This window comes from Solanum verrucosum, unplaced genomic scaffold (genome assembly GCF_900185275.1).
Source record: "Solanum verrucosum unplaced genomic scaffold, falcon-dt-bn FXZP01000203.1, whole genome shotgun sequence".
NCBI lineage: Eukaryota > Viridiplantae > Streptophyta > Magnoliopsida > Solanales > Solanaceae > Solanum > Solanum verrucosum.
The window spans coordinates 131,564-157,855 of NW_026020815.1; the positions used below are offsets into that span (position 1 = coordinate 131,564).

General features: G+C 34.8%; 2 protein-coding genes across 3 annotated transcripts in view; both read right to left on the reverse strand.

The window, feature by feature from the left end:
- The window catches only part of LOC125813446 (kirola-like), a 436,501-nt gene that overhangs the window by 127,574 nt on the left and 282,635 nt on the right, over positions 1 to 26,292 (reverse strand). The gene's annotated exons all lie outside the window — the stretch shown is intronic.
- LOC125813447 (MLP-like protein 43) overlaps positions 11,882 to 26,292 on the reverse strand; it is a 38,220-nt gene continuing 23,809 nt past the window's right edge. Inside the window, exons 2-3 of one of the 2 annotated variants that reach the window (XM_049492955.1) lie at positions 13,587 to 13,707; positions 11,882 to 12,374 (exon numbers count right to left, since the gene is read on the reverse strand). In XM_049492955.1, coding sequence (XP_049348912.1) covers positions 12,118 to 12,374; positions 13,587 to 13,707 — 378 coding nt within the window. In that variant the 3' untranslated portion in view covers positions 11,882 to 12,117. The remainder of the gene's footprint in view (positions 12,375 to 13,586; positions 13,708 to 26,292) is intronic. The other variant, XM_049492954.1, reaches the window with a different exon arrangement.

Below are 26,292 nucleotides of genomic sequence, written 5' to 3' on the forward strand. Positions count from 1 at the left end.
AACGCCTAACGACACAAACTGAATATGAAAGCCTCAACACTAGACGTTGATTTACCAAAAAAATTAACTTCAATTGGTAAATTTACCAACTATTCAAATATAAGTTAGTAATTAATAATTTACCAATAAATTTTATCACAATTGGTAATAGTTACTATTCAACTAAACATTCATATGTAATATTACCAACTAATAATTAATATGTTGGTAAATTTTACCAATGGATTAATGATCGGTTGGTATATTACCAACTATTATAATGATGTTAGTAATTTACTAACTACAATCTTTATTCGTCAGCAAAATTTCCAACTAATTGGATAATGGTTGGCAAGTTTACCAACAAATTACATTTCGTTACTAATTTACCAATACATTTATATTTGGTTGGTAAATTTAGCAACACAATCTTGCCGTTGGTAAATTTAGCAACACAATCTTGCCGTTGGTAAATGTTTAGTTAGTTATTCATTGGTAATATGTTAATAAATTATATAAACAATTTTTTTGTCATATTTACCAACCGATATATACTTCGTTGGTAATATTACCAACAAAAGGTGTGCGTTAGTAATATTTCAGTTGGTAATCCATTGATAGAATGTTGCTAAATTTGGCGCCATTTTTTCCCGCCGTATTTACCAACTAAAATACTTAGTTAGTAAGATTTTGGTTGGTAATCTGTTAGAATTTCGTTGTTAAGTTTTAAAATATAATTCGGTTAGAAATATGTTGGTAATTTGTTAGTAGAATACTAACCAACTTAAGTTGTTAGTAAAATTTGTTGGCAATTTGGGTTTTTTTTGTAATGTATATATATATAAGAGGGAATAAGCACACACGTCTTGGTCGATGTGTGTGCTTTCTAAAAATATTCGCTAAGTTCGAGGATAATTTAGTCATTTTAGGTTTATTGTGGCAGTTTGTAAATTAGGACTCTCAAAATATCACATGTGTCACATATATTATTTAAAAAGTAGGTTTAAAATATTATAAAATAATTAATAACAAAATTATAAAATTAAAACAAATAAAATAATATATATTGGGAGAAGACTTGTCCGGGCTTTTGTATCTAGTATCTATAAATAAACTAAAAAATTTCCCATTTCTCCTCCAATGTGGGGCAAAGTTCTTTTATTAAGAAATCTTTGAAAATTTCAATTTTCCACCATTCCCTTAACCATTTTCATTTAATATAACCCCAATATCTACTATATATTTTTTTTCTTCCAAAGATAATATTATATCTAGATGGCTCCGACATATCAAGATATGGGATAACTGCCCTAAATACAAAAGAAAATGACACTTCAATTTATTACTACAAAAAAAATATATAATTGACTTAACAATGTTTTTTAATTTGCATAAAATAAAACGATAATGGAGGCAATTAGTGTTGGGTAACAAACCTATCCCACATCGGATGGAGAAGAAGAAATGTACCAATATATAAGTGCTCACCCAACTCCATTAGTATGAGGCCTTTTGGGATGTGCCCAAAAACAAATCCGTGAGGGCTTGACCCAAAACGGACAATACCATACTAATGTGGAGTTAGGGTGGTGGTACGCGCGGTCCCAACAATTAGTTGGAGAAATCATTTTCAACTTTTTTTAATGGAAGTAGATGTTGATGAAATACTTTTTATTTTTATAGTTAGGATTATGATAGATCAAGAAAGTATTTGATAATAGTGAAAAGGCAGACATTATTAACTATTGATGATGCACAAGCCCAACAATGACGATTCTCAAATACTAGCTCTTTAATTTTTTCTTGGAGTATTTTTTTTTTTTTTGTCTCCTATACGGTGTTTGGAGTTTACATTAGAGCCCTGATTAAATTCGTATCATGCACTACAATGTTCATTTGGGGTGACGCTCTCAACATGATTTTCTCCATACATAGAGTTTGAATTCGAGGCGTTTTGTTAAGGGTGGAGTAGTCTCACCATTGCACCACAATCCATGTTGGTACTTGGTGTTTGATAAATTATTAGAGAAATAATTAGTACTATTTATTTTAAGAATATTATAGTGATGATGATTAAAAGAATTAATGATGTACTAATTGTAACTTTGTAAATAGAAGAAAAGCAGCTTGATAAGTGTTTTTTCAAAAAGAAAAAAAAGAAGAAGAAGACTTTACCTAAAACCTTAAAAATTGATCTAAAAAGAAGATTCTTGAAACAAATTAAAGCAGAAATAGTGGGTAAAGAACATATCACATGTATTAGCATTAAAGATATGTGAAAACTCAAAAGTATTAGCAACATATCGTTATGATGTCGGAGAAGAATGAGGTGTACGTGTATTCAAATTTTATTTTTATTTTTATGAAATAAAAATATTATTTTTAATTGACCCTCAATTTTCTACTAGAATATGATTTGACTTCAAAACTCATCGTAGGTAATACTTTTGTATAATCCAATAACTAAGATTTTTTATAAGAAAATGAGATTTTAAAAAAACTATTAATGTTATTATTTTTATTCGCATAATAGAGTCAATCATAAAACATAATAGTAAATGTCCAACAGCATCCAACACAAATATTTGAATTATCACAAGTACATTAATAATATGCTTGAAATATTATTCCTTATTAAATCCTTCAAGAAGACTCAATTAAAAATTATCCAACCAATGTAACCAATTATTTTTTTAAAAAAAATATTCAATTCAATTCAATTCTAAAATTAGGTCGAATATGAGTAATTTCAAAATTTTGGGTCAATAATTATGTCGAATATGAATAATTTCAGGTCAAATTTGACGATAGCATAAAGACTTAGATTAAAAATATATTAAATATATCAAAATACTTTTTAATTCCGTGATTTTAAATATATCGTGTAAAAAGTTAGAATTCTTTAGTTTTTATTGTACATGACTTGTTTTCAAGGGTGTATATTAATGCTTATTTCCGGAGGTTTAGGCTATCGTCCCCTTCTGCTTGTTCTCTATATAAATCTTGGATGAAATAAAAGGCTTGCGCCATTGAAGGCGTAAAATTTACATAAAATAAAAAAATAATAATAATTAGAAGTTGCTAAAAAGAAAAATAAGTTGGACAAATTAAAACAGAGTAATATGCTAAAAGATTCCATGTTAAATACACAACTAAATGTTATGTACATTAAATCTTGATCCAATAATTAATGTAATCTATTTTGATCGGTTCGATTTTAACTTAATCCGTCCATTTATCACTCCTAACTCACAACCAAATTAGATTTCAGCAAAGTTTGACATACGCAAATTTAGTGTTGCAAGTGAGCTCCTTAATAATAATATTATAAATTGTATGCCATGGTAAAATATTTGATCTTATACATACCGTGTGAGTTTTCAATAAAAGGAATACAAATGAACATCATCGAGCACCGCACTTATCGGGTAGCGGTCATGACTCGTTCAGAAAACGAGCCTTAGCATCTGCAATGAAAACTTAGTGAGCGTTTGATCATATTTTATTGTGAAATTTAAAATAAAATAATTTATAGTCTCAAAATGAAAAAATAATATTTGAAAAATTAATTCAACTCCAAAAAAAAATAGTTAAAAAAATGTAACGACCCGTTTGGTCGTTTTGAGTACTAAAGCTTTTTATTGCATAAAAGACTCTTCCGATAGATTTTAAATGGGTATTTTGGACTATTCGTAACTACAATTATAGAACTAATGGGATAGTTTTAATAAATTAGTTTAGTTGGTGGTAAAAAAAAATAACATTAAAATTAATAGTGGACCACTTTTATCTCTTTTATAAGTAGCTTCATATAATAATTAGGGTTTACTAATTTGAGTGGTTAATTAAAAGAAAAGAGGGCTTGACGGTTGGGTACAAGCGGTAATGGAGAAGGTCGATTCAGGTAACCTAATTTACGCTTTCAATTGGTTTACATATAATTATCTCTTGGTGGCTGTATAATTAAAGCTTGGTGAATAGATAACAATTATAAACTATTTTTATAATTAAGATTGGATAATAGATAGTAGCGTTAGGTTGGGTTGGAGGTGAAACTGTTAGGCAAGAATTTATATTATTATTATTATTATAATGTTAGAGGTAAGAGAATTGAGGTGTTGCATTCATATATGTGTGTATATTATATTTTAATGGAAAGTAACTAACTAATTACGTGATTGTGGTTGATATATTTTGGACAGAAATAGTGGATTGACAATGTAACTAAGGGAATCTTTGTATAAGGAATTAATGATGCTATTGATTAGAATAATGATGAGTTAAGAAGGGATGAATTGCTAATCGGAAAAGTCATGCATATAATTTTGTCTTCGCTCCTCTTGTTGTTTCTGTTGGAAATTCCAAAATCCTCTTTAATTTGATTAGAATTACTAATGAATACAATCACCTTCAATTATCCATCATAAGCTATATGAGATGTTGTAGGTACGGCCTATGTGTTGGGTTGAAGTTTGATCGTAAGATATCATATAATAAATCAAGTTTTGATATATTGAGATACGTAATTATATATTAGGTGTATCAAATTATTTAAATTCCATTAAAGATATGCTAATGGGAGGAATTAAGACTTACCCATAGGTTTGAACGTTAGGAAATTGATTATAGAATTAGGTGAGTTTTTGGGTCTAGGCAAGACATAGAATAGTAAGAGTGTTTATAGACTCGTTAACTTACAAATTATGCATATATATTTGATAGATTGGAAAGGTTCGGAGGCATTGAAGAAAGAAAAAGTATTGGAGAAGTAACTTGCTTGACTTCAGTTTTTCGGTGGAGGTAGGTTATGGTTTATTTTATTTGATAGATAGACTCTTAATAGTGATTGATATGCATTGAATGATATTGTGAAGTTCTCTATGTACTTGATTGTGTGATTGTGTAGCTTGGTTGTGTGGTTTGTGATTGGTCTGAAATCCCGAGACCGTAGAATTTATAATCTTGAACCCTCTCTATCGAAGTGATGCCTTGAATAAAGAAGGCTTGATGAAATATTGTTAATGAATTGAAAAGTGGTGATAATAAATGATAAATTAATGATATTATTGGATCGGAGTGTCACGTTCCGACACGGTATAATTGGATCGGAGTGTCACGTTCCGACACGGTATTATTGGATCGGAGTGTCACGTTCCGACACGGTATAATTGGATCGGAGTATTACGTTCCAACACGGTAACATTAAAGGAAAAATATATTGAATTAACTTAATGTACTCAATCTCAAAGAACTCAATTTCCAAATTAGTTTGGTTTGCAGGCATGAGTCCTTATGTGTGATTTTGATATTGTTGACTGATTACGTACTTACTTTAGTGTTGTTGACACTGGTTCATGTGTTTGTTGCTTGCCACCTGCTAAGTGTCATAGTTGATTTTATATTATTATTCATTACATATTAGTTTCTATTTTGGGTTGGCCGATGATATCTACTCAGGATATGTTGCCCTGTACTGAGCCCTACTTGTGTTTTTCTTTGTTTTCATTTTGTGGAGTGCAACGAGTGTATCAGTGACTTCGACTCGCCCTCAGCTCTAGCCAGTCTCCAGCACATTAGGTTCCAGGGTGAGCTATTCATTCCAGCTCGTGTTGGATTCTCTTGGTCATGGCATGATGTCCTTAGTTTTCGGACATAAACTATTTTATTCATTTATTTTTGAGTCTTTAATACTCTTAGACTTTGTATTTGAAGATTAGATGTCCTTGATGTGATGACTTTCAGATTTTTAGGATAATAAGTGTTAGACTTTAGAGGTTTATTTGATTGGCTACTTTAATAAGTTTTGAGCTTCCACATTATTGTTGTTATTCGTAGTTAAATTATTGATATATGTTGGGGTTTGGATTCCTTGGTTCGCCCACTTAGGAGGTTAAGTGTGGGTTCCACTCACGACTCATTTTGGGTCGTGACACAATATTACGTATCTTATCAGATTTTGGTGCCTTCAGATACATCAAGATATATGTATCTCAGATACACGAGGTCAACTTTAGGTGTAATTTGTTCTAGATACATTATATCCAAATAGATTCGCATGTATCTAGGATACATAGCAAATCTCGCTCACCTTTATCCAATCTCGCTCACCATTCCCAGATACATGTGAATCACTCCAGATACATACATATACATGTATCTAGTTTGTATCTAGTGTGATTTGCATGTATCTAGGATACGTATGAATCACGTTTGCCTCCCTCTTCAATCTTGCTCGCCTATCTCCCTACTTTTGTGTATCTCCTAGCAAAAATACATGTATCTAAGAGTAAGATGCATAAGTAACTCTTTATTAGTGGTAAGATACGTAATATTTTGAAAGCATTACCAATAATAGTATATGATAGTGAAGTATGTCTAATTATGTAGTTGACTAACTCTTATTCTTTACAAGAATTAAAAATTATATAAATCTCATAGTGTTTAAAAGTTAATTACATTCTATTCTTATTTTTTTTCAAAATTACGAAGGTCCTTTAAAATTTTAGGATCTCGGATACATTAGAAAACCTGCGGATACATAGCTCACGGATCGCGAATGATACATTATTTAATGGGAGGGATGTATCCGAGAGAGGGGAGGGATACGTCCAAAAGGGGATAGAAATGTGTACGAGAGGGGATAGAGATGTATCCGAGATGAGAGGGATGTATCCGAGAGGGGATATAAATGTATCCTAGAGGAGATAGGGATGTATCCGCGAGGGGGGAAATGTATTCAAGAGGGGATAAAGATGTGTCCAAGAGGAGAGAGATGTATCTGAAATGGGATAAGGATGTATCCGAAAAGAGATTTTTGTAATTTTTAAAAATGGTATGAGATTTTAAAGAATGCACCGGGAATAATGAAAATTATGGGCCTAGTGTTCTTAAAATGAGTCTTGCTTTCTGGGTTGGGCTCAGCCCAAGTAATATTTTTAATTCAGCTGCTTAGCCTACTTGACTCTACTACAGTATTACAACAAACTTGTAAGATTAATTGGGATCCTCTATCTGTGATGTCATTTTATTCAGAGTCGATGATTTCTTTAGTGGTAATTGTATAGAGTGTTGATTATAAATTCACATATATATGTATTATTGCCGCTACATATATAATTTCTATAAAATATTTTATTTGTTATATTAGATGTAGAGTATCGATCAATATTGACTTCATCTGGATCCAATATTTTTGATGCAAAACATATGTAAATATTCATGAAATAGCAATACAAATAGTAGATATGAACTAGAGGTGAAAAATGAGCTGACCGAGTCAAATTTGAACAGGTTAAAACAAATCATAATCTACAAGCAAACTATCACTTACTTTAATCCCAAAAATATCACTCAAGGTTTTTCTTAGTTGGTTATTCACATTATCATTGTTAGGGTTCCTTTTAGATTTCTAATTTAGGTAAAGGAAGAAGAGAAAACTATAGATGAGAAAAATCAATGTCCTTTTCATATACTAGAAAAATAAAGAATTTTGACAAAAAAAAGTAAATCGATAAACGATAAAAAAAAGTGAAGAGTTTGAGGTATTGAAACCATGTAAAGATTCAAGCAATACTTAAGTGTAATGATAATTATATCTTGGAGAAAAATATTTAAAGAAAAACTAGATCATTTGAGACAATTTTGGCATTTTTCACTGAGCTATACTAAACTTTTTACTTAAATTATGACAGATTGTGCCAAAATGGTATGCCCTTTGGCAACACCCTTTAATTTTTCAAATATTTAAGTCCACCCAAATTAAATAACTACAAGATCACCATTAAATGATGAGATAAGTGATTAAGTGAAGCCTACAGAGCCATTGAATTAGAAAAGTACAAGGTAGTTAAAAGTCAAAACAACATAAACCAACTTATTTTGGACCAACCAAAATTCAGACTATATTAAAGTCATCCAAATAGCCATTGATCTACAAGCTGGCAAGACAATATTGTCCAATCACTTTGAGGGTTCGTTTGGTACAAAAATTAATAACGTAGGGATTAGTAACCTAATGATTAGTAATGCAGAGATTAGTAGTGCAAAGTTTATTTTTATCAAGTGTTTGGTTCATTGTTTTCCACCTTATCTTCTGTTTGGATTAAAACTCTATAAAAAGCTTCTTTTCAATTATACCCTTGAATTATTATGTAATTGGGTCAAGATAGATAATTGCCGGACAATATTACTTTTTTATGGCCTTCTAACTAGCTGTGAGAAGAACAATTTTGTTATGTTTGCTATTTTTTCACTTGAATTATTTGAGGATAAATAATTGTCATCTTAAAAAATTGACCACTCACAAAATGTCAATTTTCAATTTAAAAAAGATAAACCATCTACTTTTAAAATCGAAAAGACGGTGAACAATGGTAAAATTGAATAAACCATCTACATTTACACATAAAAATTGCAAGTTGTAATTTTAATATGTATGTAATTTTTTAAATTGTTCAAAATACAAATAATTAAAAAATCACACATACACACACACACACACACACACACACACACATATATATATATATATATATATATATATATATATATATATATTTGTCTTTTTAATTAGTAAATGTTAAACAACTCACATTTCAAATTTGTATTGGATTTATTTAGCAACAAACAACTCTCTCTAAATAATTTGTAAGCTAATTTATTTAAATAAGTTTTTTTCAAGAAACTACATTAATAAATTATTTATATGCCGCACAAAACTTTTTTAATACATTAACAATTTTTTGAATAATTAAAAGTCATTATAATTTTAAAAAATAATTATTCTAAACCGTATGGTATTTGATAAAGTTTTGAAGGGAAAATGTGTATTTTTTAGAGCACCATAAGTTGTTTTTCAAATGTTAATTTATTTTTTCTAAAAGGATTTTAAGAAAAATGCAATCTAAAAATTTAATCAAATATTAATTGTTGCTCAAAATACTTTTAAAATTTATTAGTGAACCAAAATTCTTTTTTTTTTTTGACAAACAAATTTGTGTTTTAATTGTGCCTAGCAAATGATAATCAGTGATATTTTGTGCTTTCATTTTAGAATTTCTTCTATTGAGATGGTTAGTGAAATGTGCTCATGTGAATAGTGTTAATTGTTCCTAGCAAAAGTTTTGTTTTTATTTAGGGTTAAGGACAAAGGTGCCATGCGCCTTACAAGGCGCAGACAGACTTGCGCCTTATAAGGCGAAGTGCATAGGGCCCTGCACCTTATTTACTTAATTTTAACACTGTGAAGTTTATTGATTAAATATTGCCTTTTTGATACCAAATTTAATTGTGTTGCCCTTTTAATATTTTTTGTCAATCTTTTTGCCCTTTTAACTTCGAACCCTAATAAATTGAGCGGTTTGAAACAAAGTCATTGAGCAACACTTGGTCAAGGAATTAGGTTGTACAGAGTATTCAATCACGTGATTTTGTTTTTGTGATGACGAGGAAACATATGGTACACATTCTCCATAAGTATAGCATAGTTGACAAGTATAAATGAATTATTTATTTTTTATATTGACAAATACAAAATTTGGAGATAGGGGCGAAGATAGGTAGGATATGTGTGTTGAACCACATTCGACTTCTTTACGTATTTATTTCGTATTTTGAACTTTTTCAGTGAAAATTTCAACTCTGCAACTAAATTTATTAGTTATATATGTATTAGTTATTTCACTTTTCATTCTACATAAAATAATACATGAATTCCCTAATAACTTATACATGTATTACTTACGCGGGTTTCTAAATTGTCAATCATTCGATATATTAATTTTATACATAAAAAATTATTTTTATCTAGCTACCAAACATCGTATAAATTATACATAAATTAATAGATGAATAACTTCAATTTTACCCAGCTACCAAACGACCTCTAAAAGATTTATCTGGCCTAATTATTGTTATAAGATACATAAATTTACCAATGAGTCTTTGGTTTAAAGTTTGATGTGTTGGTGTATCAAACTGAGACTACCTCTTGTTATAAGTATGTCATTCACATAAACCAACACTATAATAATATCAGAATCTTTATAACGCAGTTGATTGACTACTTGAACCATCCTCCAGTTAGATCTTGTATGAAAAATTAAAAATATTTTATCAAAAATCGAGCATTTAGAAATTCGTCTAAGTGTTCGAGAAATGAGGTAACGTCATGTCAGGCCCATCACATTTTAGATGACTTTTTTTTAGGAAAAATTACTTAAATACACAACACTTCTTTACCTATTCTCAATATTTCCCTACTCTTTTACTAAAATACAAAAATCCCTTATTTTCCCCCAATTCAACTTAACCGGATACTTTATTAGTTTAAGTATCCGTCCGTTATTAATTAAAGTATCCGCGCTGCTATATTATGCATCTGCCCGTAAATTAAGTATCCGTGCTGCTAACAACTTAATAATTTACGTATCTGCCCGTTATTAATTAAAGTATCCGCGCTTCTATATTATGCATCCACCCGTTAATTAAGTATCCGTGCTGCTAACAACTTAATAATTTAAGTATCCGCCCGTTATTAATTAAAGTATTCGCACTGCTATATTATGCATCCACCCGTTAATTAAGTATCCGTGCTGCTAACAACTTAATAATTTAAGTATCCGCCCGTTATTAATTAAAGTATCCGCGCTACTATATTAAGTATCCACACTGCTATATTATGTATCCGAAAAATACTAAAAAAGGGAGTTTTGGTAATTAATGAAAGAGTAGGGAAAGGAAGTAATTTATTTCTTATACTATGTCATTTGCCTAATTTTTACTTTTTTTTAAGAGAAAACACCTTAGGGCTTCTTCCAAACATCACTACAAGATAAATAGTTGTCATTTTTAGGTACGGGTTCAGTCAAACTCAATAACTTTTATTTAAATAATATATTTATATTAAAGAAATATATATAAAAAAAAAATTAGAACCTGATTGTTAACCCTTGAAGTCGTCTTTTATAAAAATTAAGAATTTATAAAGTTAAAATTATGACTTCTACTCAGAATATAAAATTAGAGTTTTTAGTTATTGGGAAAAGTTTATCGCAAGGTTATGAGAAGATTAGAGTAATGGAAAAAGGGTGGTGATGATGATTTTTTATTTATTTATTTTTAAAAAACCTTTGCTTTTTGCTTTTTCAGTGCATAATTAAGGATGTAATGATAAATCTTTTTTTTATATATTATTTTATTTTAATTAAGGGGGGAATAAATTCACTCCAAATTAATAAGGATAAGGTTAATAGGTAGCTATGAATTATACACTTTATTTTGTATTATGCTAGGTATAATTAATATATGGAAATTCATATATTTAATTAGCATGATTAAAGGTATAATGTCCTTAAAAAAATCCACATTAATTATATTTGTAAGATATTTTGGTAAATAAATACTTGTTTTTAGAAAATTATGCGATGCTTATTATTTTTAATACACGAAATTAAATATAGTAAGAAGTATAATCTCAGTATAGCTAATGTAAGCATTGCTAATATCAGCATAGCTAGTATACTATATTCAACATTATTCTTATACATTTCATTAAACGTGTGTTTGACCTAACTACATTCGAGAATGACTTTAAAATCCGAATTTGATGAGTTTAATATTTATATTTTATTTATTATTAAATCTGTTATATTTTTATAATTAAAAGTTAAAATTTTATAAATTCAATAATTTTTATACAAATATTCATATTTTTCATCGTAAATATTAAATTTAATTGAACCCGGAACTTATATTAGCCACCACTGAATATAGTCATATATCTTTAATGCATGTCACATCAAAAACTTATGTTTTCAAAGAATACAAATTTGAGAAACAACTCCAACGGTTCTTAACTAATTACGATTTTTTTAATTTATTATTACAAACTGGAATGAGTACAACACACATTAATACATTCATATAGGTAAATTTAAAACTTGAAACAGTCCACAATATCTTGACCTAATTAAAAATTAGAAATACTTCTATACAATACAATATTATTTATTTTACATGCTTAAGACAAGCCAACATTTTTAAGATTCATCACACAAAGAAAGTTAATAGATATCACGATCGGAATTGATGCATCGAGGTAGAGATTTTCGAACTTCGATGACCCTTTAAAATGATCCTTTAAATCTTGTGGAGGTGACCCTCTAAATCTCTAGTAATATCAATCATAAGACTAAGGAGAGTGATGGGTTCTGGTGTGTCTTCAGTTTTCTTTTCATACACAAATGTCCATGTGGCCCAATTGCCTTCAAAGGATGCACTTATAGTGAAGGAATTGTACAATTCCAACGTATCTCCCTCTAACACTTTCCAAGTAATTGATTTCTTCTCATCATCAACGGCTTCAATCAGTTGCTTAGTAACCTTAACTTTTCCATCTGTAATCATTTTAAAAAAAGTTACGAAAAAAGAAAGATGTTAATCCTATCTCAATTATCTAATTCATTCTAAAATATATTTCTTTCGTCTCAATTTATGTGATACTGTTTGGCTGAATTAGAAACTTATGGAAAAAAGATGGAAGAAAGATTTTAAAACTTGTGGTGTAAAATAACATTAAGCTACTAAAGTTTATCATCAATAACCATAAATTATATAACCAATAACATGTTTGGTCAATTTCTTAAAATTTGCTTATTGTGAACACTGTTTTTTTTTTTTTGTCAACAATATTTCAATGATAAATTACATGACTAAGAGCATGTTTGGCCCTGCAAATTTTCAAAAATTGATATTTTGAAAAGTGTTGTTTGTCAAAATTATTTTAAAAATATACTTTTAAAGAAAGTAACGGTCTGTGTATGGTTAATAAATTTTAAAAATATTTTTGTCAATATTGGAGCAGTATTTTGTGCTTGACCAATATTTCAGAAATATTTTTGTAGAAAAGCTAATATTTCTAGTTTTCGAAAAATAACTTCTGATATTACTCAAAATTAAATCACTTGTTTTTCCTTAAAAGTTTGGTCAAACACCTCAGCAACATCATATTTAGTGTAAAATCACAAATAAGATATGGAGAGGGTGGTATATACACAAACCCTATCTATCTTGTGAAGATATAGAGATTGTTTATGATAAATCACTCTTAGCTCAAGTAAAATATTTCAAAGCTTGAAAAAAAAATACAACAATGAAGAAGTCATGTAAAAATTATTGGGAAAAAGAACAATAACAACAACAAAAATTATGATAACTTAAGCAAAGAAAACCATATGTAATAATAAAATTTGAAGAATAAAATAATTTTACTAATATGAAAAGAAGGGGCATGTAAAATGTTCCAAACTATAATCATGCCCTTCCCACAGGAAAGTGAACAACACTTTAAGTCACATATTAATTTTCTATCCTAATTCTCAATTTTTTAAAATAAGTAATTTTTGAGAAAAATAAGAAGCATTTTTTATTTTCTAAAAGCTTGGCCAAACAGATTATAAAACTTGACAACGGGATATAATGTAGACATTATATCGTAATACAAGTATTAGTGACGATCTCTACGGTGTTCCACGACTATTCTTCAACTGAAAAAAGTTATTAAAAAAAACCCTTAAATAATCCATAAAATTTTTGTGTTATGAGTCTTACATGGGTATATTTCCAGCCAATTACTGAACCAGCTTTTAGATCTTCACCTTCATGAATATCAAAATGATGGACTTTATCTGAACTTATGTTGGATACATGATGAGAACTAGTTTGATAAAGGTCATGAAACAAGTGCCCTCCACACTTAACCTCCATTGAAGCAACCAACTTGCCATTTAAACCCATATTTTTTCTTTCGTATAGCAATGGATTTTAAGAAAGAATGTTTGGTGATGAGAAAATATTGAGAATTTGTAGCTTTATATAGACATTAATAGCTCTAGGGTGCTACTAAATAAACATGGACCACTATACATACCATGTTTTTGGTATGAATGAAGGATTGATTACTTAGGTTAGGTCATTTCAAGTATAATTAGGATATTTCCTTTGTTCTTATTTACAGGTCGTTCTTACTAAACATAGATGTCCTCTAATACTCCCGCTGTTTCTTTTATTTGTCATCCTTACCATAAATAGTTGGTTCATAATACTTGTCAGTTCATAAAATCAATGCATAAATTACAATATTCTTCCTATTATACCCTTAATAGTTTATTAGTCTTGAAATAGATAATTGATCAACCTAGAAAAATTAATAAGTAATAATTGTTCATTGTAATTACTTCTTACATTGATTAATTACTCTCATCTCTATAAAATCTGATTTTGAAAAAGAATTCTTAACAAACAAATTAAAAATAAAGATGGAGAAAAAAAAGCAAAAATAATCTTGAAAGTTGAAGCTTCAACAAATTTTATCAAGGAAAATGACACTTCAAAAGGTTTAACGGATGTAAAAATAGAAGACTCAACCAAAATATGTGAAGGTCAATTTGAGAAAAATCAAGATCCAAATAAAGGAGTTCTCGTCTAATTTCAATATAGATAACATCAGATTCAGCAGGAATATTTATATTTATTTGAAATATTGGAATTTGAATATTTTATGATGTTGTCATGTTTGCTTTAAGAATTTATAAAAAATTATTTTTACACTATGAGAAACTGTAACGACCCGAACCGTAGTTATTTAGGAAAAGATAAACGTCAGGAGAACTGGGCCCTTCATCCCGCCAGAGCGGGACAGATGCCGCTAGGGCGGCGACGCCCCAGCGAGACAAAGAGAGCTAGAGCGGGATGGTCGGGACAAAACTTAAATAATGTGAATTCTTCTTTTCTCATTTTTCCCAAAACACCAAAAAGAGGTGAGGATCACCCTAGAAACCCTCAAAAGGCTTCCCTAGGCTTGGGGGGAAGGAGAAAAAGTAGTGCAAGGTTGACGATAGCTTACGAATTTTTGGCCAAATCCACCATCTCGGGGTTCGAAAACCAGGATAAGAGCCATAATCCCGTGCAGCTGCTTGGCGCCCAGGTAGGCTAAGTTTATTTAATTGAGTAGCCTTAAAATCCGTGTTCACTATGTAGTATATTGTTAATTGACGGTAGAATTCATGCATAGGCATACGGGTACGAAAAAAGGGATCATTATATATATATACACACACACACTATCAGTTGTTCAGTAAGATGAACGTCGTAGAAGGGAACTTTGTCTTGTGGAATAGGTCTAGAGGATGTTTCGGCTTCTAGTTTGGTGTTGTGCAGACTTGTTATTGGTCCCATGTTATGTGTACCTGAATGAGAATAAAGAAATGTGAATCAAATTCAAGGGAACGACTAATTATGAATAATTACATGCCATGAACCTGTCACTTGATTGTATGATTTGAGTATTGTTCATTATGAATGTGATTGTGCTGACTGGATCGGGTGTGACGTTCCGACACATATATTGGATCAGATGTCAAGTTTCGACACATATATTGGATCGGGTGTCATGTTCTGAAATATATATTGGATCGGGTGTGGGTTCCATGAAAGAACCATTGGTGACTACTACGTTCATATCTACATGTCATGGATGTTGGGAATTAGTATGGTGCTCCTGAATGATAATTGAATTATGCATTTTGTATATGTGTGTTTTGCCATGTCGTGTTTACTTGTTATATATCTCGTTACTGAATGAACTGTGATTGGTCAGGCCCAATCGGGATGTGGTATGGTAAGTGGGGATTGAGGTTCCAAGTGTTACTATGTATTAATTTAGAGAGGATGTATGTGTTCTTAAAAGTGGAAAAGTGAAGAGGTGTTTGTGTCGTAAATGTTAGGTAGCTAGGTCTTACCTTGGAAGGAGATTCGTATTGAAACGGTTAGCGAGCCTTGATAGCACGTACTATAGGGTCAAGGGTTGAGTGGTGCTGTGGAGCAAATAAGGGTATGTTGTGAGAGGTTAATCGAATTGGTAGTGGTTGTATTTAGGGTCTCCTCTATGAGATAAAATGGCTAAGTCATGATCAAGAGTGGAGCGAGTAAGGGGTTAAAGCCAAGTATACTAGTGTGATTTAAGATGTTCGGGAATGGTAAAGGCAGGACGATAAAGATTGAAAGGTGTACAGTTTTATTGTATGTTTCCTGCTAGTCGATTTCCTTATATTATGTGGTGGGTATCGGGTTGACCGACGATTCCTACCAGTGCGTGTTGTTTGTACCGATACTATTTTTGCTACGTCTTTTTGGCATAGTCTGGTTGCACGGTCAGTGATGTTTCATAGGTGAAGACGAAGACAATCTCCAACAACTCTTATTTTTCCTTCCACGTGGTGGGAGTTGCATCATTTGTTATTATGTTACATGCCTTGTAAATCTTAGAAGCTCTTGTACCTATTTAGACTAGATTACTGGGGTGTTAATTACTTTACAAGTCTTAACTTGAATCGTGAAAAACTCTTCATTTTGTAAAAATCTCATGAAGGTTATTTTGTCTCCAGTTTTGTTAATCTTCCACATGTCTTTAACTATTTGGAAATCGACGGTTCTCCTACTTAGGTGTTAGAGTAGGTGCTCACACGCCCCGATGAATTGGGTCATGACAAATTGGTATCAGAGCATAGGTTACCGGTCTCCCAGTACAAGAGCAAATATGGAATAGACTCCTGCGGATTGGTTTTTTGATGTCCACACCTAATCTTCAGAAAGCTATGAAGCATTCTAGGAATTCGTTACATTTCTTCTCTCCTTTCAAGCGAGTTATCGCTTGTGGTATGAGTTGAGTCCAATTGATATCTCCCGATTCCAATTTGTATCTCAACAAAGTGAATTGGACGCTATAGTCACGACTGAAGGGACACAAGCAAGGTAAATTGGAACTGAGAAGGTCCCAATTGGTATCTGGCCTTAGGGGCAGTATAAATGCATGCATGGTCAGTAATGGTCATTTATGGAATGAACAAATCAATGATTTGGACTTGTCTGTGAGTTATAGCTTGAAATTGTGAATGTGTGCATATATTGTCTGAAATGACTGTTGGTGTGTAATGTATATTTATTGGGATACTATGATGTGATTTTGTGCACAATATTGTCTATCTAGATTTGGATGTGTGCAGTATACTTACCTAGATGTTGAAATTATGTGAGTTATGATATGCTTATGTGAAGAAGTGTAACTTTAGTTGTGCTTGAACTTATCATTGATAAACAGGGTAAGGGAAAAGAACAATTTGTGACTATAAGGAAACCCCGATTTCAGGATTAGTCGAGAACTGTGTAAAAAAGGGTCATTATTGCATAATAAAGGAATTTGGTGTTATGAAAGGTTACTTTGAGGTGTGTTGCAACTGATTATAAACCACATGATTAATAGGCATAATCTGGGGAGTTGCGTGTCTATTGGGTCGAGATTTTGGGAAGGGGTTCGGGGGTGTCTATCGCTGAGTTGACTCGGGAGGATCAAAGACTATCTTAGCTAAGAGAGGTTATCTTAGATATTTGTTATAACCTTAGGAGTCAATGAAAACTTTAAAAAATAGGAAAGACCCAAGAACATTATGTCCTAGAAATTGTTTTCGTTGGAGCCGCTGGTGCAGGATTATTCTCGCCAGGGCGAACCCGCCAGAGCGGAAATTCCCCTGCCAGAGCGGGACAGGGCGAGACAGAATCTCATCCCTACCTCCCTTGTTTTTCCCTAGTTCGTCTATAGACCCCGAACCGTGCATGGACTAAGTTCTGCAATCCGGTCAGTGCTCAATAATAAGAACAGTAAGTTATACCACCTATCATTTAAATATTGAATATGAAAATAGAAAAAACCAACATCCATGTGCTTACAAAAATGTAAGGAAATCAAAAGAGAAAATAAAATATTGTTCATTACATGCCCAAGAGGGGCAAAACCAAATTAAGATTCCTAGGAATGGGAAGTGTCGCTACCGGACTCTATGTCCTCCAGGCTTATCACACCAAACCATGCCTCGTTCAACCAAGAAAACTCTCGATAGTCTCTCGGCTCGAGTCGGGGGAGCTCCCTCTGGAGGGCAACAAAACAGAAGATGACCTTAATGGTCTTCCATATTTAGGTCATCAGACGATCTCGTTCTATACTCTTCCACCTCTCATGTCGCAACTGGTAGCGGAACATCTCAACCTCGAGGGCAGTGAAGGGTGGAACTGGAGTCGAGGCACTAGCATAAGAGCGTCTCAATCTTTTTCGGACGGCTGCCATGTCCTCCTCCACACGAGCGCCTGATAGTTGGGGATGGAACTGGGTAGATAGAGTGTCGTCACCCTCATCATCGTCCCCTTCTTCGTCATCCGCTTCAGCAACTGCTTGACTGCTATTGGCCCATTCCGTCTTCCTCATCTTACTCTCGGAAGTGGAAGCCTTCCTAATCTGTAACATCCGACAATTTGAAGTGGCTTAGAAGGAGCTTGAAATTTGGAAATAGTCATTTTTGGAAAAATGACAAATCTGGAAATTTAAGGGCATTTTGGTCCTTTCCCAAATAATTTATTTTGAGCTCATATTGTTGTATTAGGTGATCTTTGGATCATTTTTTTTTTGTCCCATTTTGAAGAGAAAGAGTTAGGGTTCTTGAGAGAAGAAGGAGAAGAAGAAGAAGAGAAGAAAGAGGAGAAAGGAGATCAACAAGTTCCGTCGTGGATTATCGTCAGGGGTGATCCCTATTAGGTATGTGAGTTTTCGTGTGGGTTATCCTTTCCCTCACACACACCAAGTTTATTCTATGGTTTGAGAAAGGATCGGAAATTGTTGTTGAATTATTGAAGTTGTTAGTTGTTGTTGATGTTGTTGGTAGAGTAGTTGAGGTTATTGTTCGTTGTGAGACATGATTGAGTCGTGTAATTAAGTTGAAACCTATTGTATGTTGAGGAAATTTTGATTCTAAGAGGTATGCCCCTTTTAAAGTTGATCCACCATCAATTCGCAGAAACTTCTGGGTTGTCGATACCATCTACGGACCTGACCTACGGATCATAGATCAATTGACGGTCCGTACTGGTCAACCGTCAATCGGATCAGGAGTTGGGTTTTTTTTTGGGGCTTCGATCTACGGTCCGTGACCTGACCTACGGACCGTAAGTCAGGACCGTAGGTCAACACTTAGTCATTTTCTTAAATGAATTCTGGGGAAGTTTCTGAAGCGATCTACGGACCTGCAGGACGGACCGTAAGTCCATCTACGGTCCGTCGATGGCGTCCGTAAGTCACACCTGTGTCACCAGAAATCTGAAGTTTCAGCCAAGTTTCCCCATTCCTTTTCTCACTTTCTCATGCAAGTTCCAAGTATTATACCTATGTTTTATAGTAGTTTCCGACACTCCTAAGTACGTCTAAGCGTTCAAGGATCCCTCCTCAACATGTGATCGAATACCTTAAATTCATAATTCCGATTCAAGGAAAGATAGTCAGAAGTCAAGTAAAAGAGTATAGAGTTTCAAGTCGAGTAAGAGTCTCAGTTCCAAGTTAAGTCATGAGTTTAAAGTTGAGTTCTTTTCTCAAAGTTATTAGGGAACTATGTATTCCTAAAGAAGTTTTAAATAAATGTTTTTACATTTAGACAAGGTTGGAAACTGAGTTTTCCAAAGGAGCCTTCGGGCTAGTTTTTGAGTAATTATCTCATATCAGCAGGAATAAATATGCTTTAAAAACATAAGAGCCAGTACATTTTTGGGAGTAGTATCGAGCACCGAATTGGGGGAGCGTTCAAAGAACCCACAGCCCCCATAGAACCATGTTAGCCGCCATGGGTAGAAAAGGATCATACTTTTTAGATGAATCCTTTTCAGATTAGACTAGTGGATCCATTAGGCAGTTCAGGTCTTATACTTTTGGCCGGGTATAAGATGCTTTGGCAGCGTGAGGTCAATCGCTGTATCATCACTATAGCTCTTATGTGATGGTTGTCGGTTAGAGAAACTCCCACAGCAGTTATTATATTTTCATATGCAGAGATTATTGTATTTTTATATACATCAGTTCATTGTATTTCTATATACATTTCAGGCTTATTGTATCTTTGTATACATGCAGAGTTTATAGCATGTTTTAAACAGTCTTTCTTTATATCGCACTTGTTTTAAAATTGCCTTATATTGAAAGAAGTCAGTCAGGTTGAGTTGAGTTGAGCCAGGTAAGCTATTCAGTTTCTTCCAGATTCCCTTCTAGCCTATGTTGCTTAGCTTTCCAGCTCGCATACTCGTACATTCCATGTACTGATGCCAGTTGGCCTGCATCGTTTGATGATGCAGATTCGGGTACCCCAGATCAGCATCCTGCACGTCGTTGATCCAGCTGAGCACTCCAGAGTCAGTGGTGAGCCTCCTTGCATTCCGAAGGACTCGATTATTTTGGTGTTCTTTGTTTTTATTGGGATGTTGCGGGGTCTGTCCTAACATCCATCTCAGTATTTTAGAGGCTTCATAGACAGACCGTCAGTTAGTTAGTTTTGAGTCTCTCATCTATGTATATATGTAAACATCCTATTTTGAGACCGAGGTGCCTTTATGGCCAGACTTGTATCAGTTAAGTTGTCTTATGATTCTTGCTTTGCATGAAGTTTTTGTTGAGTTAGGTTTCCGCTGAGTTAAGAAAGCCAGGCCAAGGGTTCGCTTGGGGCCAGCAATGGTCTCCGAGTGCCGGTCCCGCCCAGTGTGTAGGCTCGGGGCGTGACATAATCAAACTAGGGTGACAAACTTGGTATCAGAGCAAAGAGTTCAAGAGTCCTAGGGAGTCTATGAAGCCGTGTCTGTAGAGTCCTAGTTATCGGTGTGAAGCGCGCCACATCTATAATTAGGAGGCTACAACATTTAGGAAGATTTCTCACTTCTTTCACACTCATTTCATGCGTTAGAGTTGATCTCTAAAAAGTTTCTTTCTAATTCGTGCTTGCGCGTGTTTCAGATAGTCATGCCTCCACGAAGAGTTGGTAGAGGGCGTCTTCCTAGACGCTATGTTAATGAGCAAGAGTTACCTGATGCACCTGGAGTGCAAGATCAAGGGGAAGTTTCTAATGCCGAGTTCAGAGAGGCAATTAGAATTCTTAGTCAAGCAGTGACTAATCAAATTGGCCAGCAAAGGGGAGCTCGACAGGAAGGAGCTAACACTTCTAGGATTCGTGAGTTCTTGGGAATGAATCCTCCGAGTTTTATGGGTTCGAGCACTACTGAGGATCCAGAGGATTTCATTGAGGAGTTGAAGAAGATTTTTGATGTGATGCATGTGGCAGATACTGAGCGGGTTGAACTAGCTGCGTATCAGCTGAAGGATGTTGCTAGAACATGGTTTGACCAGTGGAAAGGGGGCAGAGTTGAGAATACACCACCTGCGAGTTGGGCCTGTTTTGAAGAAGCTTTCTTGGGGCATTTCTTTCCTCGAGAATTGAAAGAGGCTAAGGTACGTGAGTTCCTCACACTTAAGCAGGAGTCCTTGAGTGTTCATGAGTACAGTCTGAAGTTCACACAACTATCTCGCTATGCTCCGGAGATGGTTGCGGACATGAGAAATAGAATGAGCTTGTTTGTTGCGGGGCTGTCTCGGTTGTCAAGCAAGGAAGGTAGGGCTGCAATGCTTATCGGGGACATGGATATATCAAGGTTGATGGTTTATGTGCAGCAGGTTGAGGAAGAGAAGCTGAGGGACAGAGAAGAGTTCAGAAGCAAGAAAGCTAAGATCGGGAATGAGTCCGGGCAGCAGAGAGGAAATTCAAACCGTTCCTCCTTTCAGCAAAGACAACAGGGACCTGCTCCATCATTTGCTAGAGCACCTGCACCCAGATACAGAGGTGAATTTAATGTTCAAAATTCGAAGGACGTCAGGGCTAGACCAGCACAATCTTCGGGTAGTGTGGCGCAAAGGAGTAGTAAGCCTCCGGTCTACGCCAAATGTGGTAGGAACCACTCAGGTATTTGTCGAGAGGGCTCCCTTGGTTGTTTCAGGTGTGGTCAGAATGGACATTTCATGCGAGAGTGTCCAAAGAATAGGCAGGGTAATGGAGGCAATAAAGCACAGTCTTCTTCAGTTGTTCCACCAGACAGGACGGCACCCAGAGGAACTACTTCCAGTGCAGGTGGAGGAGCCAACTGCCTTTATGCTATCACCAGTCGCCATGAGCAAGAGAATTCTCCGAATGTTGTAACTGGTATGATCAAAGTCTTTGCTTTTGATGTGTATGCTTTGTTAGACCCAGGAGCGAGTTTATCTTTTGTAACTTCTTATGTTGCAAGTCAGTTTGAGGTTCTTCCTGAAAGACTTTGTGAACCCTTTTGTGTTTCTACACCTGTTGGGGAATCTATTTTAGCAGAAAGAGTCTATCGTGATTGTCCTGTTTCTATCAATCACAAGAGCACCAAGGCTGATTTGGTTGAGTTAGACATGGTAGATTTTGATGTCATTCTAGGTATGGATTGGCTTCATGCTTGTTATGCATCGATAGATTGTAGAACTCGAGCAGTCAAGTTTCAGTTTTCGAATGAGCCAGTCATAGAGTGGAGTAGCAGTTCATCAATGCTTAAGGGTCGTTTCATTTCGTACCTTAAGGCAAGAAAGCTAGTTTCGAAGGGTTGTATCTATCACTAAGTCCGAGTTCATGACTTTAGTGTTGAGATACCTCATTTCCAGTCAGTTCCTATAGTAAGAGAGTTTTCAGAAGTTTTTCCTGATGATCTACCCGGAATTCCTCCTGAGAGAGAAATAGATTTCGGCATAGATCTCATTCCAGATACTCGTCCTATCTCAATTCCGCCATATAGAATGGCACCAGCAGAGTTGAAAGAGTTGAAGGAGCAGTTGAAAGATCTCCTAGATAAGGGTTTCATTCGACCAAGTATCTCGCCTTGGGGCGCTCCGGTTTTGTTTGTGAGAAAGAAAGATGGTTCCCTTAGAATGTGTATAGACTACCGCTAGTTGAATAAGGTTACCATCAAGAACAAGTACCCTCTTCCGAGGATTGATGATCTTTTTGATCAGCTTCAGGGTGCCACTTGTTTTTCAAAGATTGACCTCCGATCAGGCTATCATCAGTTAAGGGTAAGGGAATGTGATATCCCAAAGACAGCTTTCAGAACCAGGTATGGTCACTATGAGTTTTTGGTCATGTCCTTTGGTTTGACCAATGCGCCGACAGCTTTTATGGATTTGATGAATAGAGTCTTCAAACCTTATTTAGATATGTTTGTTATTGTCTTTATTGATGATATACTAATCTATTCAAGGAATGAAAAAGATCATGCTAGTCATCTCAGAACAGTTCTTCAGACTTTGAAAGACAAGGAGTTGTATGCCAAGTTCTCTAAGTGTGAGTTTTGGTTTAAGTCTGTGGCGTTCCTAGGCCACATTGTGTCCGGTGATGGAATTAAAGTTGATACTCGGAAAATTGAGGCAGTACAGAATTGGCCTAGACCTACATCTCCAACGGAAATTAGGAGTTTCTTGGGATTAGCTGGCTATTATAGAACGTTTGTTGAAGGGTTCTCAGCTATTGCATCTCCTTTGACGAAGTTGACTCAGAAGGCAGTTGAATTTCAATGGTCTGAAGCTTGTGAGAAAAGCTTTCAGGAATTGAAAAAAAGATTGATTACTGCTCCAGTTTTGACGCTACCGGAAGGTACTCAAGGTTTTGTGGTGTATTGTGATGCATCTAGAATTGGTTTGGGTTGTGTCTTAATGCAGAATGGCAAAGTTATAGCTTATGCCTCCAGATAGTTGAAGGTTCATGAGAAGAACTACCCAACCCATGACTTAGAGCTAGCTGTTGTAGTATTTGCTTTTAAGATATGGCGTCATTACTTGTATGGTGTGCATGTCGACATATTCACTGATCACAAGAGCCTTCAATATGTGCTTACTCAGAAAGAGCTTAATCTCAGACAGCGGAGGTGGTTAGAGTTACTCAAGGATTATGACCTGAGCATTCTTTACCACCCAGGTAGGGCTAATGTTGTTGCTGATTCTTTGAGCAGGTTGTCTATGGGTAGCACCGCCCATATTGAAGAAGGAAGGAGAGAGTTAGCAAAAGATGTGCACAGACTGGCATGCCTGGGAGTCAGATTTGCAGATTCCGCAGAAGGAGGAATAGCGGTGACGAGCAGAGCCGAGTCATCACTAATGTCAGAAGTGAAAGAAAAGCAAGATCAAGACCCCATTTTGCTTGAGTTGAAGACAAATGTTCAGAAGCAAAGAGTATTAGCTTTTGAACAAGGGGGAGATGGTGTATTAAGATATCAAGGTAGAATATGTGTACCTATGGTAGATGGACTCCAAGAAAAGATTATGGAGGAAGCTCATAGCTCCCGATATTCCGTTCATCCAGGTTCCACCAAGATGTATCGTGATTTGCGTGAAGTTTATTGGTGGAATGGCATGAAAAAGGGCATTGCTGAGTTTGTTGCTAAGTGTCCAAATTGCCAACAAGTGAAAGTTGAACACCAAAGGCCCGGTGGTTTAGCCCAGAGGATAGAACTTCCAGAGTGTAAGTGGGAGATGATTAATATGGATTTCATCACAGGGTTGCCAAGATCTCGCAGACAACATGATTCTATTTGGGTGATTGTCGACAGAATGACAAAGTCAGCTCATTTTCTACCGGTAAAGACTACCAATGCAGCAGAAGATTATGCCAAGTTGTATGTTCAAGAGATAGTGAGACTTCATGGAGTCCCAATCTCCATTATTTCAGATAGAGGTGCACAGTTTACTGCCCAGTTCTGGAAATCTTTTCAGAAAGGCTTGGGTTCGAAAGTGAACTTAAGTACTGCCTTTCACCCTCAGACTGATGGGCAAGCAGAACGCACTATTCAGACCCTAGAGGATATGTTGAGGGCTTGTGTAATCGATTTCAAAGGTAGTTGGGATGATCACCTACCTCTAATTGAATTTGCCTACAACAACAGTTATCACTCTAGCATCCAGATGGCTCCATATGAAGCTCTTTATGGGAGAAGATGTAGATCTCCTATTGGATGGTTTGAGGTTGGTGAAGCACAGTTGATAGGACCAGATTTAGTTCACCAAGCTATGGAGAAAGTGAAAGTGATTCAAGAGAGGTTGAAAACGGCACAGAGTCGTCAGAAATCCTACTCTGATGTTAGGAGAAGGGCGTTAGAGTTTGAAGTAGATGATTGGGTATATTTGAAGGTTTCACCCATGAAAGGCGTTATGAGGTTTGGTAAGAAGGGGAAACTCAGTCCTCGGTATATTGGACCTTACCGCATAGCCAAGAGGATTGGCAATGTTGCTTATGAGTTGGAGTTACCACAGGAACTAGCAGCGGTTCATCCGGTATTTCACATCTCCAAGTTGAAGAAGTGCATAGGCGATCCTTCATTGATCCTACCGACTGAAAGTATAAAGATCAATGATAACTTATCTTATGAGTAGGTTCCTGTTCAAATCTTCGATCGTCAAGTTCGTAGGTTGAGAACGAAAGATGTAGCCTCAGTTAAGGTCCTTTGGAGGAACCAATTTGTTGAGGAAGCTACTTGGGAAGCCGAAGAAGACATGAAGAAGAGATATCCACATCTCTTTGAATCCGCAGATCAAGGTATTAATTTCCTTCTTAGTGCTCTTTAAACTATAATGAGCATGTTGTTGTTGTTGTTGCGTTTGCATGGTTGTTTGTTGGGTGTTGAGTTGGTGTTACACCCTTAGCCTTATAAGAGTAACCTCATTCGAGGACGAATGTTCCCAAGGGGGAGATATTGTAACATACGACAATTTGAAGTGGCTTAGAAGGAGCTTGAAATTTGGAAATAGTCATTTTTGGAGAAATGACAAATCTGGAAATTTAAGGGCATTTTGGTCCTTTCCCAAATAATTTATTTTGAGCTCATATTGTTGTATTAGGTGATCTTTGGATCATTTTTTTTTGTCCCATTTTGAAGAGAAAGAGTTAGGGTTCTTGAGAGAAGAAGGAGAAGAAGAAGAAGAGAAGAAAGAGGAGAAAGGAGATCAACAAGTTCCGTCATGGATTATCGTCAGGGGTGATCCTTATTAGGTATGTGAGTTTTCGTGTGGGTTATCCTTTCCCTCACACACACCAAGTTTATTCTATGGTTTGAGAAAGGATCAGAAATTGTTGTTGAATTATTGAAGTTGTTAGTTGTTGTTGATGTTGTTGGTAGAGTAGTTGAGGTTATTGTTCGTTGTGAGACATGATTGAGTCGTGTAATTAAGTTGAAACCTATTGTATGTTGAGGAAATTTTGATTCTAAGAGGTATGCCCCTTTTAAAGTTGATCCACCATCAATTCGCAGAAACTTCTGGGCTGTCGATACCATCTACGGACCTGACCTACGGACCGTAGATCGATTGACGGTCCGTACTGGTCAACCGTCAATCGGATCAGG